The sequence below is a fragment of the Engraulis encrasicolus genome, chromosome 2 (genome assembly GCF_034702125.1).
Source record: "Engraulis encrasicolus isolate BLACKSEA-1 chromosome 2, IST_EnEncr_1.0, whole genome shotgun sequence".
Taxonomy (NCBI): domain Eukaryota; kingdom Metazoa; phylum Chordata; class Actinopteri; order Clupeiformes; family Engraulidae; genus Engraulis; species Engraulis encrasicolus.
In genome coordinates this window covers 33841017-33855989 of record NC_085858.1, presented here as the reverse complement: position 1 = coordinate 33855989, position 14973 = coordinate 33841017, and the positions used below count along the sequence as shown (strand labels likewise).

The window sequence follows — 14973 nt, the reverse complement described above, 5'->3', positions numbered from 1 at the left end:
AATAAACACATATTTTCTAGTATGGTCCAAGTACAGTCATTTTTGCAGCTAAAAATGGCTATTTTTGGAAATTCAAAATGGCGGACCATGGAGAAGATCCCCCTTTTCATGTATGAAAAGTGCAATTTTTCCAGTCATAATGAATACTTAGAATTTTATGGTGGTGGTAAGTATTCATGAAAAAGGTAACATTAGTGAATGGGCAGCATGAATTCTGGAAATAAACAACTAAAAATCTCACACAGTGTCCCTTTAAGTGGCCAGACGTCATTCAGTAGGGCAATTATTTTTAGCTGAGATAAGCCCTCAGTTGGTGTATAATGGTGTCGACAAATTCTACTTTTCTGATGGTTTGGGGTGAGGCATCACCTTTCTTTTGGGAGTATTATGGGAAGGCTTCATCTCCGATCCTTCAATCGTCTGGATGCTGGCCTCTGTATTTTCAAGACCTTATGTAAAGAATACTTTCAGAAACTTGCTTTATCATTTAATTTGACTGAACAGACACGTTTCTTTTTTTTTTTTTTAAATCTCAGGAGAACAGTCTTGACGACTACTTCACTGGGATTGAATTCATGTAGGTGTTACCTAAGATGTCGGACTGCCGACACCTGCCTTGTGGCAGTATGAACTTTAGCAATGCACTGTCTGTAGCAACCTGAGAACGCTACATTATCTCCCAAAGCTACACCTAGAGGAATGTGAGAGTGATCCCATACACCGTATCCCCCTTACACACAAGAACCGCCTATACCAAATTGTTAAGTGGTCAAGTAAACTGATCGGTGAATCACAGCTGCACCCTTCTTCCCTGTATGCAAAGCAACTACAGCGGATAGCAATGGCTATCCTAGATGATAGCCGACACCCTTTGAATAGTGAGTTCCAGTACCTCCCCTCTGGACGGAGGCTGGTAGTTCCTGGTTGCAGAACCAATAGGTTCAAAAGCAGTTTTGTCCCAGCTGCAATTACTTTGCTAAACAAGATGTAAAATAAACCTATGTATTTGTAAAAATGCTCTTTGCACTTTAGATGCGCCAGGAGTGTGGTGTCACTTCTGCCATGGTCCTGCAGTGGTTGTATGAAGTGTTGTGGCACACCACTGCAGTTAGTTTATATCCCCCCCCCCTTGTGTGTATATGTTGTTTGTGTATTCAGTCAAATGTCAAACATTTTTATTTATTTCGTTGTGTAGCCTACATGTGTTTTTTAGACTCCATGTTTATGTGTCATGTGTCTTGTGGTTCTGATATAAGGACAGCCATCTTCTCTTTTAAACTGCAAACCCAGTTTACCTTCGGGTACCAATAAAGTTGAACTGAACTGAACTGAACTGATCTCTGTAAATCAAGCGAGATATCCACTGACAGAATGCTTTCCGATTGCTGGGCTGAGGTGGTTGGCTTGTAATAGTCTTGATTTCCACGGAGCCCTTTGATGACCTGACCTACCATGCTACACTACAGACAACATGATCTCTCCGAATTCCGTGGAATGGACACAGATCTTTGGGACACGAAATCTGTGTCACAGAGTCAGTTGTCTGATTGTGGATAGCAGTCTTTGAGCACCATGTAGAATTCATCTGTTTATAGATGACGAGCAGTGATGCATCAAATTCTGTTCTGGCTTCCGTGACCCCTTGGCTGCCTCTGTTTGCCTGTCTTACTCCTTGGAATCAGTTTGCTCCGTCAGGGCTTGATATTGGCACCTACCAACTGCTGGCAAAACTTGACTGTAGCTAGTTATCATTTCAGTTGTCAATGCTAGGTATGATTGAAGTCTCACTAGCCATTTTGGAAGGAAGGCTTATTATTCATGGGTATGGAATATCATAGCTGGTGTTCTGATGTTTACATCAACAGAAACAGCATACTCTGTTGGTATTGTTCTGATTTACAGTATTTTCATGTAAGATTACACTTAGCGGACGCTTTTATCAAAAGCAACTTATTTTAAGCACAGTGTAATGGTTACGGCCCCTGAAGCAGTGTGGAGTTGGGTTCATTTCTCGGACACCTCAGCCATGAAGTGAGATTGGGAGTAGAAGGGGGGACCCAAACTCACAACCCTCTGATCTAAAGCTCGTCTCCTTAACCACTAGGCCATAGCTGTGTCTCACAAGATACTGTAATGTCACCGCTGATCCTCTGGACGCATTTAGAACTTCATCTTCAGAGCTTACCTGCATCATGTCTCTCCTTTCTACTTCTCTTTTTAACTCCATCTTTAACATTAATGTTTTTTCCATCTGATAAGCACTTTGAGCTACATGCCTTGTATGATACGGTGCTATACAAATACAGTTATTATTAAATACAGTTATCATATCACAACAGTGGCTAGTAGAAAGGCTGAATGGCTAGAGACTCAGGAGAACAACTCACCACAGAGAGGCTAATGAGCAGAGAAGTTAATGTCAAGACCTGTAACTTTATTGATCCCTGAGGGGAAATACAGGTGTCAAGTAGCTTAATACATGAATACACACAATGCCCACATGAACATTTAAAGACACATATAACACAGGTTATAGTCAGGGACAGGAAAAATAAAAGCTAAAGAAAAGGTAGACAAGATAAAAATGACCAGAAATGAGTGTTGACAGATACATCTATGATCTAGTATTGTGGTGCTATATTATTACATTACATTACATTACATTGCATTTGGCAGACGCTTTATAACCAAAGCGACTTTCAAAAGAGGACATAATCAAGCCAACATCACAAGCAAATACAAAGTGCACAGGAGATATACAGAACAACAAGTGCAGTTGCAAAGAGGGTTATTTTTTTTAATTATTTTTTTTTAAATCATAAAGAGTAAATAACGAGTACACACACACACAAGCACACACACACACAAACTAAACTAAACTAAACTAAACATCATGTCAGGAGTCTGCCCTGGGGCAAGGCCAGTTCAAGCATTAGTCTAGTAGATTATTATATATATATTGTGTATATATATATATATACACATATTGTGGTGTGGACTGTCCCAAGGAACACCAGTACAGTCCACCGTCTTGAGCTTCAAACTTCCACATCTTAGTTGCTCCTGCAGTCTCTGCTTGTAGCTAGGGCTGGGCAATATGACGATATATATCGTTATCGTGATATAAAAGTGTATATTGTGACCTTTCTCCTATATCGTTTGTATTGTGATAGTAATTTTATCAATTTTATACAATTGAATATCATTTAATTACATTTCATGTTGTCACAATACACACTATAAGTTCATGTAACTGTAAAAATAAGAATAAAAAGATCCATTTTGAAGAAAGGTTGTTTTGAGACATGAAAAAACAAAGAGCAAATAAAGAGAATAAAAGAAAACGTATGTTATTGTGCTATATCATACATATATAGTTATACATATATATCGTTATCGTGATAAAAAGTAATCCATGTCGTGATATTGTGTTTTTTTTCCATATCGCCCAGCCCTACTTGTAGCAAAGCATCTTCTGTGTTTACCTCATCGTCATATCCAGTACAGAGAGGCTAGTGAGCAGAGAAGTTAATGTCAAGACCAGTTTGCTCAGTGAGACGCAAATGGAGTGGTGTCGTCTGTCTTTCGCTCCATCTCTCGTCTGTCTGTGTCCACCACTTCCTCATTTTCAGTTGTCAGTTCATTGCCTTGGGCTTTAACCCTTTCACACAGAGGCTCTGCTATATAATCTTGTTGTTACTAATATGGAAATGACCAAGGCTCAACCTGTCACCGAAGACTTTCAGTAATGTCATATCTCTGTTGATGTCATGTAGTTGACCCTTTTTTAGGAAACACTGACTCAGATTGTCAGCAAATTTCTTGCACCTGAAAGGCTACCAAATTCAGGTGCCTCAATCCAACAGCGAAAAACAGCACAGTGAAAATGAACTTGTACTGTGGTAGGCATGATGAGCCTACTGTGGGTTCGCCAACTGTGTTGTATGAGTTAAGTGAGCCAGACAGACATAACAGACAGAACATTTGTCCCAATGGACTTGTACAAAAATGAGACAATCCGCACACTTCAGGTCTTTTTTTGTGCAAAGCTTTACTTGACTTGTGAGCTTTTGGTCCTTAGGTCCTGCCTGATGAAGGTCTAAGGACTGAAAGCTCGCAAGTCAAGTAAAGACCTGAAGTGTGCGGATTGTCTCATTTTTGTACAAAAACTTTAACCGCATCCTGCACCTTCCAATGACCAATCTCCACTTCACTTATCCTAGTAGACTTAACCAGATGAGCTATACTGCACCCGACCATGTCTCACCTCCTTCCTGCTCGTCTGTCACTATGCTGCAGGAAGTGTAGTATGTACGGTATGTCCATAGCCTACTGTCTGAAAGTGAAACAAACCACAATAGCACAAGACTAAATCCGTGCTCACTTGCTTTTAGTCTGAGGGTCACGTGCATGTAATTCACTGATGAATACGTGCACAGCTGCAACTTGCCAGTGTTAACTGACCACATTTTTAAGTGCAATGCGTGCTGATTGAAATAGACAACAAGTTAATCCTTGAGGTGCTAGTATATGGCATAAGCTCAGCCTTAGAAATGCTACTGAATACCATTACAAGAAGAGATGTTTATGATACAGAATATGGTCAGACTTGAGGTGATTTGAAAAACAGATGTGACTGCAAGTGAGTGCCATTTACTTGTAAGAAATAAGCTCTGGATTCCCTTGAACTTCCATGAGGTTAGATGACAACATGGCTGTGGCGTCATCACTGGATTCCACTGAAGTCATTAAATTAAATACACAGCTGTAACTTGCCAGTGTAAACTCACCACATTTTTAAGTGCAATGTGAGCTGATTGATTATGGGATCAATAAACAAGTCTAAGGCTAAGTCTAAGTTAATCCTTGAGGTGCTATATTGCATAAGCTCAGCCTTAGAAATGTTACTGTATACCGTTTCAAGTAAGAAGAGTTCAGATGCAAAACCCCCTAAATGCCTTTTCAGAAAATAATCTTAATTCATTTTTATTTAATACAAAGCTATCGAAATTGCATATTTTTTTATTTTATTTATGTAATATAACTATTTATATGTATTATCAGGTACATGAATGTAAACCAAACCAACAACAGGGTTCTCTAAAAATATAGAAGTGCAGGTCTTCAGAAATGGAGTTAGGGGGTTTTGCATCTGAACTCTTCAGTGTTGTTTATGATACAGAATACTGTCAGCCAGATGTGACTGCCAGTGAGTGCCATTTGGGAAATATGCTCTGGATTGCCTTGAACTTCCATGAGGTAGATGATTATACCATGGCTGAGTGATACGTCATTACTGGATTCCACTGAAGTAATTAAATTTGAGTAGAAACAATTACGGTGTTATTCTATGATAGCTTGGTGTCCCAGATTTACTGTAATTCCTGATGGCTGTTTTTCTTGTTTAAATGATCTAACTACACAACCTGCTTTTAACCAGTCACTACTTGACAGAGATGGGCAACCTGGATTCATTAGTTACAATCCAGTAGTATTTAAGACTTACTACTTATTAATATTTAAGACCAGATCCAGTGCAATAGTTGGAATTCAGAAATGCAAGTTTTATTGACTTGAGAGAGGGGGGAGGCCATTAGGCCCCAAAGACCAGTCCACAGGCCTCCCCACCCCCTCTCTCCAATGAGGTGTTAACGGTACAGGTACAGACAAAGAAGAGGCAAGAAGGGCAGAACAATGCCAGTGGCTGAACTTAAAAACCCCTCCACAGGAAATGAGGTCACATTGGATGATGTCACATACAGTGATAGTCTTAGTCAATAGCAATGGATAGGCAATTTCAAATCAGCAGTTTGGGGGAAGGGAAGTTCAGTACATCCTGATGCCATAGACAAAGGGAACTTTTATTTGGCATCTTACAGTCTAAAAGTGTTATTCAAACACGTATCAAACAATACATGGACATTGAAATGTTATGTGTCATTGGGGGCACTATTCAGATTCTTTCAAGTGCCACATACCCCAAATGATTTTTCAAAGTTAGGATGCTTCTGTAATACACTTTTCTTAACTCCAGATAGGATGCTCAAGCCAAGTTAGGTAACACTGTTCTGTTATACGCTTATATGGCTCTAAGGGCCATTACCGTGGTAACTAGACAGATGAGATAATATTCTCTAGTTAGGACTTTTCTGTACTGCACCTGTCCAATTCAACTAGGCAGTTACGACACCCGGCCCTAGTGGACTAGTAAAACCTGAATATCTCCCACTGGATTACAACTAATGAATCACCGGCACAGCAGCCTAGTGCCCCACCGCTCGAGCCACAGCAGGGCCATAGTGCTGTTAATTTTGACATCTTGCCTTCTCAATTACATTCCTTTAGTTTTGACGTCTTGCCTTCTCCTCAATTACAGTGCCTTTAGTTTTGACATCTCACCTTCTCCTTAATTATAGTGCCTTTAGTTTTGACATCTTGCCTTCTCAATTACATTCCTTTAGTTTTGACGTCTTGCCTTCTCCTCAATTACAGTGCCTTTAGTTTTGACATCTCGCCTTATCCTCAAATATAGTGCCTTTAGTTTTGACATCTCACCTTCTCCTTAATTATAGTGCCTTTAGTTTTGACATCTCACCTTCTCCTCCATTACAGTGCCTTTAGTTTTGATGTCTTTCCTTCTCCTCCCTCCCCAGCTACCTGCGCTGCATCCCGCGCTCCTTCTCCCGTCACATCTCGCGCGACAACTTCCTGACTAAGATCCGCATCCGCCACGTCTTCGCCCAGTTCGTACGCAGCTTCCAGCAGCACACGGTGGGCCAGGGCAAGCTGGGCGCCCAGGAGGTGATGTACAAGTACCTGGGCACACTGGAGAACCTGGCGCCGCGCTTTGGCACCGAGACCTTCCCCGTGCTGCGACTGACGCTGAAGCAGGAGAGCGAGGGCAGCGGGTCCTACCTGACTCACGCCTCGTCGTCCTCCTCGCGGGGGCTGCCGGGGGACACGCCACAGCAGCATGACAGCTTGGACACCCAGCCCACTAGCGAGGTCATGATCTCCGGTACCAGGGGCATCCAGTGGCGCAAGATCTCAGCACAGAAGGTTTGTGTACAGCGGGCGGCCCCAGGGCACAGCCAGCCGTGACCATAGCCCCTTAACCCAGGGGTTCCCAAAGTCATTCCCAACTTGGGGCCCACTTGACATTTTCACAGAGGTTCAAGGCCCACCTCTGGCCCAATAAACGATAACACTCAAATAATCAACAGCAACACGCTTAAAAGTATGATACTGATTTTTAGAAAATAATTTCAAGGCCCACTTGGAATACCTTCAGGGCCCACCATTGGGCCCTGGCCCACCGTTTGAGAATCACTGCCTTAACCCATTGTTGCTGGCTGTTGCGTTGCGCAACATTGACCCTGGCGCTTGGAGCTGCAGGCTCCATTCAGGCTCATGAGATTTGAGATATTTTTTATTAAAAAATCTTGGTGTGTTAGAGCTGAATGAACACATTTTAATGCAAGATGAGGGTCTTAGTGCTTAAATGCAACTCATTTCATGTTTTCATGTGCTTCAGAGGCTGAGATATTTATGCTTTTATAGGCTGAGGGCAACCTGTCTTAGAAAGGGTTTAGGCATTCAGCAGGCATTTTTTGCAGGTGCTTTAGGTATCAATGGATAAACATGCGCCATTCCACCATTGGAGCGCTGTAATAGTCAGTCACTGCATAAACAGCACTACCATAGTATCACTCCACTATGACAGTACACTGGGCCTTCAGTAATACATTACCACTTGGTCATTGCCATTCTCGTAACAACTTATGTACTATAACAGGGCCCATGGGTTAATGGGTTAATGGTTTGGGAGTTAGTTTTTAACAATTGTTTTTAACAAATGTTACCTTTTTAAACAAATACTTACCACCACCATCAAATTTTAAGTGTTTAATATGACTGGAAAAATTGCACTTTTGATACATGAAAAAGGGTATCTTCTCCACATTTTTAGCTGCATAACATACTGTACTTTGGTCATAATAGTAAATGCTAGTTTATTACTTGTTAAATATTTGGCGCATTTATTTAAATTAGTAAATACTAATTTATTATTATTATATTTTCTGCCACATTTTTCCAACTCGCCATATGATTGTCCATCAATGACGCACAGTTTGTGGAAAAGGAAAAGGAAAGAGAGGATATCCTGAACAACGCGCATCATCAGGTGTTCCAGCAAGTGTTGGAACTCTCGATCCAAGTCCAGTCGTAGCTTCTGTGCCTGAGTGGCCTACTTTTCTGTATCCCATCAAACTTTTTCCACTTTTGTAGCGACACAACTTCCCCCAAAACGATATATCCTGAGCAAATTAACTTACTGTGACAAAACGGCTTTAGATCGATGTAACATGTTTTTTTTCATCACATGTGTCGCACTAACTTCTGGATGCGCATCACATTAAAGTGAATCCTCTTGTTGTTGGAAAAAGGGGCTTGTGGTTGAGATTTCATTGTGTAATGTGTTGTGTGTCTCTCCCTTTAAAAAAATAATCTGTTTGCAGTCCTCTCATGTTTCTATTCCCCAGAAGCAGTCGGCAATGACTACACAGGAAGCTATCGCTGATGACTTGTGTTTATTTTCTCTCTGGGTTTTTTTTGGCATCTCAGGCGCAGGAAAACGACTATCTTGGGAGTGTGGGGAACAAAAAGAAAAGCAGGCATGCATCGACCACCTCACAGGAGCCAAGCACGCCAGACAAGTGGAGCTTCTTTTGTGATTTCCCCGAGATATCACATATCGCCATAGTCGGAGCCAATGTCTGCATCTGCCATCAGGACAATCATGCAATGGTGAGACACTTGAATAGTCAAGATATTACAGTTGGTTTAGCGTCTACCCAAATGTATCGTTTTATTAGATAGCAGAATAATTTAAGGCATAAGACATAAGATTTACTAGTTAGTATTAAATACTTTTAAGATTCTCAATGAAATAGTTTTTGATCCAACTGTCCATCGTTTGCCTCCTCAGGACCTACAGCTGAGGTCCAGTCTGGAAGCTCGCTCGCTGGTGTCCCTGTTGGACGGCTACTTCCGACTGACTGCAGACGCGCACCACTACCTCTGCCACGAGGTCGCCCCGCCCAGGGTCGTCATGAGTGCCGCCTGCGGCATCCACGGACCCATCATGTGAGTCTCTCCATGATATAACAACTAAATAACGGAGCCCTCTTGTGAGATATAACAACTAAATAACGGACCTTGTAAAACAAAGGAGATACGCACTCCGCGATTCTAAATTAACTATCCGGTGCAACCAGAGCAGGACTAAATTAGAAGTACAAAGGAAAAATAATCTGATGCCACACGATTGTCTATTTTTTGTCATTTAATTTTTCAGTGCAGTAAGACTAACGTTTCGATGCGTCTTCATCAGAGTCCTCAAAGGACGCATGTCATAAATAACAGACCCCTCGTGTTAGATATAACAACTAAATAACGGACCCCTCATGCGAGATATAACAACTAAATAATGGACCCCTCATGTTAGATATAACAACCAAATAATGGACCTCTCATGTGAGTCTCCATAATATATTTAGGTTTTTCGTTTACAAACATTCGTGGAGGGGCAAGATGCTAAGCAGCCAACCATGTGAGCTCATTCTTTGACCGACAGCGGTTTCCAACAATCAGAGGTTGAACAGTGTGCAGGGTCGCACAGCCAGGGACTGTTTACAAACGGTAAACCCATGTATAACAACTACGTACAGACCTCTGATGTGAATCTCCATGATATAGCATGTAAATAACGGACCCCTCCTGTGAGTGACTTTCAGCCTGGATATCACGGCTCTAAATCTCTTTGAGACTTTGGTCCGGTCAACCCATTTCTCTGAGGGAGATACCAAGGGGTGTGTTTTGCTCATGTTCATGAAATGCCTCCATATGCCACTGGTTGAAACTACCGAAGTTACTACATACGTACAGTACTGTAATGTTGTGGATTAACGTTATTTATCTTCCACAAATATGTGCACTAGTTCTAAATGGGCCGTTCATGCCGTAATAACAACCCCCTAACTGTCTGCACATCTTCCAAAACCTCTTAAGCCTAAGAGTGTTTCGCTTGTTCTGTGTATTTGTTTTAATGACAGAATGTATTGTTTTGAGGCTTTCCAAACCCATTCTTTGTGAGGCTATGGCCAGACTCTGTGATGTGTATCCGCAGATGAGTATAATGTAATTTGGGTCCAACATAATAAATTAGCAATTACCGCCCAGTGCTAATGTACATTGTACATCCCCACCTAACCCATTATCACTGCTGTCTTTTATCATGACTCTCTCTCTCTCTCTCGCTCTCGCTCTCGCTCTCGCTCTCGCTCTCTCTCGCTCTCTCTCGCTCTCTCTCTCTCTCTCGCTCTCGCTCTCTCTCTCTTGCTCTCTCTCTCTCTCTCTCTCTCTCTCTCTCTATTTATCTCTCTCTCTCTTTCTTTATTTCTTTCTTTCTCTCTCTCATCTCTCTCTCTCTCTCTCTCTCTCTCTCTCTCTCTCTCTCTCTCTCTCTCTCAGGGATGAGTTTGTGCAGCAAAGACTGAAGAAAGAGGCAGGCCCAGATGGCGTGTATGTTTTGCGATGGAGTTTCCTGGATTATAACTGTATCATCTTGGCCGTCCTCAGTAGAAATGAGGTAGACAGGCACACTGAATATCTCACATGCTGATAAAAAAACACATTTTGGTTTCTATTTTTTCACTTGTTTTATCTGATCACTGAACCTGTACTTGCGATCTCTGCAGCTGGCCTACTTATTGTAGCACTTAGCGTAGCACGACATGGCCGTGAAGGGAGTCACTTTCTTTTTCTACGGTCAGTACTGGAGGCATGGTGAAGTGCTGTGCCATTAGCTACTGCCAGAGTTGGAGTGTGCAACAGGTCATAGGACACCGACATTTTTTTGTCAGCTGTCCTTAATTATCCCCGGACCCCACAATTAATGCTGACCGACAGCTGCAGTACATTTGGCCACTCACGGAACATTGACAACCGACATCCTCTTTCGACCGATTTTGCGGCGTTTCCGGTGTCACAATTTATATCCATCATGGCGTCGCACCCACTGACCATGTGTACCGTCTCCTTAAGCTATGCCCCTGTACTACACCGTGGCTAATGCATTTTCCAGCGAGTTGTATTTCTTATACATTCTACATTCTTTTGTCATGTACTTCTCAAAATTGGGCAGTCTTGGTTCAAGGGTTAAGTCTGATAGAATTAATTTCTCATCAGCTACAGTGTGTATCAGTACATGTCTCCCTCATGCAGTCAAACATGCATAGTCTTTGACACATAGCCTTAATTCAGTACGTGGCCCTGGTCTTTTCTCCAATCTGTTTGTGGTACTCAAGTCAAGTTGGTTTTATTGTCAATTTCTTTACATGCACTGGTCATACAAAGAATTTGAAATTACGTTTCTTGCTTTCCCATGCAGACATAGACTAATCTAGGTAAGGACATAGACAGTATAGACATAGACAGTACTCATACATGGACATAAGACACTATGGACATAGACAGTGCTCATACAGACATTTAAAGTGCAAGACTGGACAACAGAAGACTTGTAGAGAACATACATGAAGAGGAGGTATTTGTTGTGCTTTTTCTAAAAGTCCTTTATAGCGTTCTGACATAGTAATAGTAGCATTTTGAAGAAAAATAAATATTAAAATAGGTCTATCAAGTACACCAGCAGCAGTGTGTGTGTGTGTGTGTGTGTGTGTGTGTGTGTGTGTGTGTGTGTGTGTGTGTGTGTGTGTGTGTGTGCGTGTGTGCGTGTGTGTTTAGTGCAGGTAGAAAGTGCGGTGTGCGTCTGTGTGTGTGTGTGTGTGTGTACTGCCTTATTAACAGCTGTGTCAAACTCAGGCTCAGGGGCCAAATCCGGCGAGATCATTTCAAATGTGCATTACAGTTGGCCCAAACACACCGTTAATGTATAATTTATGAACATGAAATTCGGTGGCACAGGAATATGAGAGGGCACAGGCCAATGAAACAGCTCACACTAATATGCAGCTCAATATATTCAGTCACATTTCAACTGCCATTTATGATGGGAAAGAGTGTGTGAAATGCACACAGAATTTTAGCCCATTTTATTTTGGTTTCGGCCCGTGACTTTGTTCCACAATTCGATTTCCCTCAGTCAATTTGAGTTTGACACCCCTGCCTTAGAAGCTATTGTAGAACAGTGTCTCAGGATTCATGCCTTGTCTGTTGATTTCAAAATGTTGTTGTGCCATATCTTATGACATTTTTTTTTTCATACATGGTAGTTATATGAAAAAATACGCTTCCCTCAAGTTTCTAAAGAGAAGTTTCAAAATATGTGGTCCCATGGTCTGGCCGGTTATAAAACAACACCGCTTAAGACTAGTAGCACATATAGTACATGCAGTGTATCGAACCGTAAATAGTGTTACGAACTGAAATGTCAGTTCAGTGTATCGTCACAGTCCTACCCTCTGCTGTTATTACGTAAGCAACAGTATGAAGATAGTTGGCTCTTTGGCACTACTTGTGGACATTTTCCATCTGAAAAAGTGCTCTGAGGCACGTTTTGAAGGGTCTCGCGCCATATTGCAATGAAGTTGGGTATTGACGACCTTAGTGTGTTAATTCTAGTCTTTGTGTCTTGTTTGCTTATAATGTTTGTGTTTATATTGTATATGTATTCCTTGATGTGTAAATATTTTTAGTATTTGGACCGTGAATTGTGTGTACTCAATGTGCTTCTTGTCTTAAGTGCTGTTATTTTTAATCGTCCAGACCATGGCACCACATGTTTTGGAACTTCTCATGAATTTGAGGGAAGTATATTTTTCCATTCAACTACCATGTATCTTTTATGAAAATATGAAATTATAAAATGAAAACCATGATAGTTTACAAGTAGAATGGGTTACAAGAGGCTGCTACATTTTTTTTAAAGTTTAAGAATAATATGGATGACGATGATGATGATTTGAAGCTTGTAAGCACCAACACATCATATCATGTGGTTGTTGTCTGGACTGGAGGGTAACAGAACTTTGAAAGGGCGTATCACTGTATGACGACACTGCCTTCTTGCACCAAGATACAGTATTGGGACTCATTGCCATTTCTGGGTTTGATACAATACAGTTACAGCCGTTGTAGAGGGTTATTATTATTAAATTATTACATTATACTTAGCTGACGCTTTTTATCAAAAGCGACTTACAGTTATTGACAGGGTATTGGTTACAGTCCCTGGAGCAGTGTATGGTTAGATGCCTTGCTCAAGGGCATCTCAGCCATGGAGTTCAGAAGGCAGTGTAATTGTGGGATTCGAACCTGCAACCCTCTGTTCTGAAGCCCATCTCCTGCCCCAGTGTTAAGCCCCAGGGTTATGGTTAAGGTTAGGGCTAGGCCTAGGGTCAGGATGCTAGTAGCCACGGATGATACTATGCAAATAAAAATACTATTGACAGTGATATTGATATATTGTAGGAGGGCGACACCTATAAGCAGTTCCGGATCCTGCAGAGGGAGGACAAGTTTCTTCTGGATGGCTGGAACAAGGAGTTCCATACCGTCAAGGAGCTCACGGAGGGCCTCAAGACATTCATGCTCAAGTCTGGCAATGACAACTTCACCGTCAAGAGATGCTGCCTGCCCCGACCTGCAGGTGCGCGCGTGTGTGTGTGTGTGTGTGTGTGTGTGTGTGTGTGTGTGTGTGTGTGTGTGTGTGTGTGTGTGTGTGTGTGTGTGTGTGTGTGTGTGTGTGTGTGTGTGTGTGAGAGTGTGTATTCGTGCGTGGCCCCTGGTATAGATTTTCTCTTCCCTGAATGGCAACGAGCAATTCATAATGTAATATTAAATTACAGGGTTCCACTGGTGGAACGATGGTGCGCGTTATGGAGGTGTCTTGGATGTGACGAAAAATTAAAAGAACATCCATACATGCACTGCATTTAGCTGCTGCAAAATTATAACTCTATAGATCTGTATGTGAAAACAAAAAAAGTAAAACTGTGTGCTGTGTGTGTAAATGTTCTTTTCCTTTTTCTTTTCATTTGTGTTTGTGTGCAGCAAGTCTCAAAATTAGATGTGTTCACTGATGAGTTGCACAGTATCCTCCACCGTTCATTCACTACATGGCCTCTCTAAGGACATGTTAGCTGGTAGGCCAGACACGATTGAGTTTGCGTGTATTGATTGCTGGATGTACTACTTGATTCATGATAGGACAGTGACATGATGTTGACAGGAAATGTGTGGGAAAGAGAGATGGGCAAGGATTCGGCAAAGGACCTGGGCCGGAATCGAATCCTGGTTGTCGTCGACGTAGCCACATTAGGGCCGGGCTATAAGTAATTAATGGGTATAATGAAGTAATTTTCATATTTCTATTATGTTGACCTGTTTGGCAGAGCCTTCAAACCTGCTGGTGGTGAGGCAGGGAGCCAGCAGCAGCATCAAGCCCCTCTCAGAGACCCTCAATCTGGCGCAGCTCCGCTTCCATCAGATCAAAGACAAGGAGATCACACGTGTGAGTTTCCCCTCCCTCTCACCCTCTCTCTCTCTCGTTCCCTCCCTCCCTCTCTCTCTCTCACGCCCTTTTCAGATGTGGGTTTGGCTGGGGTGGTCTGATACGGACAGACACCAGACACGCACACACACACACACACACACACACACACACACACACACACACACACACACACACACACACACACACACACACACACACACACACACACACACACAAGTTAAGGTACGATACGGAAAGACACCAGACACACACACACACACACACACACACACACACACACACACACACACACACACACACACACACACACACACACACACACACACACACACACACACACACACACACGTTAACAACAACAAGTGGTGGAATAATCAAAGCTGCTCTACATGCACAGGACTGCGCTACCCAGAACACGGTACCGTTGCCACAAT

At 42.1% G+C, this 14973-nt stretch overlaps 1 protein-coding gene across 1 annotated transcript in view; it reads left to right on the top strand.

Moving 5' to 3' along the window:
• The window catches only part of tyk2 (tyrosine kinase 2), a 38179-nt gene that overhangs the window by 4062 nt on the left and 19144 nt on the right, over nucleotides 1-14973 (top strand). Inside the window, exons 6-11 of the mRNA XM_063187202.1 lie at nucleotides 6654-7059; nucleotides 8626-8808; nucleotides 8990-9147; nucleotides 10534-10651; nucleotides 13495-13672; nucleotides 14418-14536. Of these exons, the coding sequence (XP_063043272.1) occupies nucleotides 6654-7059; nucleotides 8626-8808; nucleotides 8990-9147; nucleotides 10534-10651; nucleotides 13495-13672; nucleotides 14418-14536 (1162 nt within the window). The remainder of the gene's footprint in view (nucleotides 1-6653; nucleotides 7060-8625; nucleotides 8809-8989; nucleotides 9148-10533; nucleotides 10652-13494; nucleotides 13673-14417; nucleotides 14537-14973) is intronic.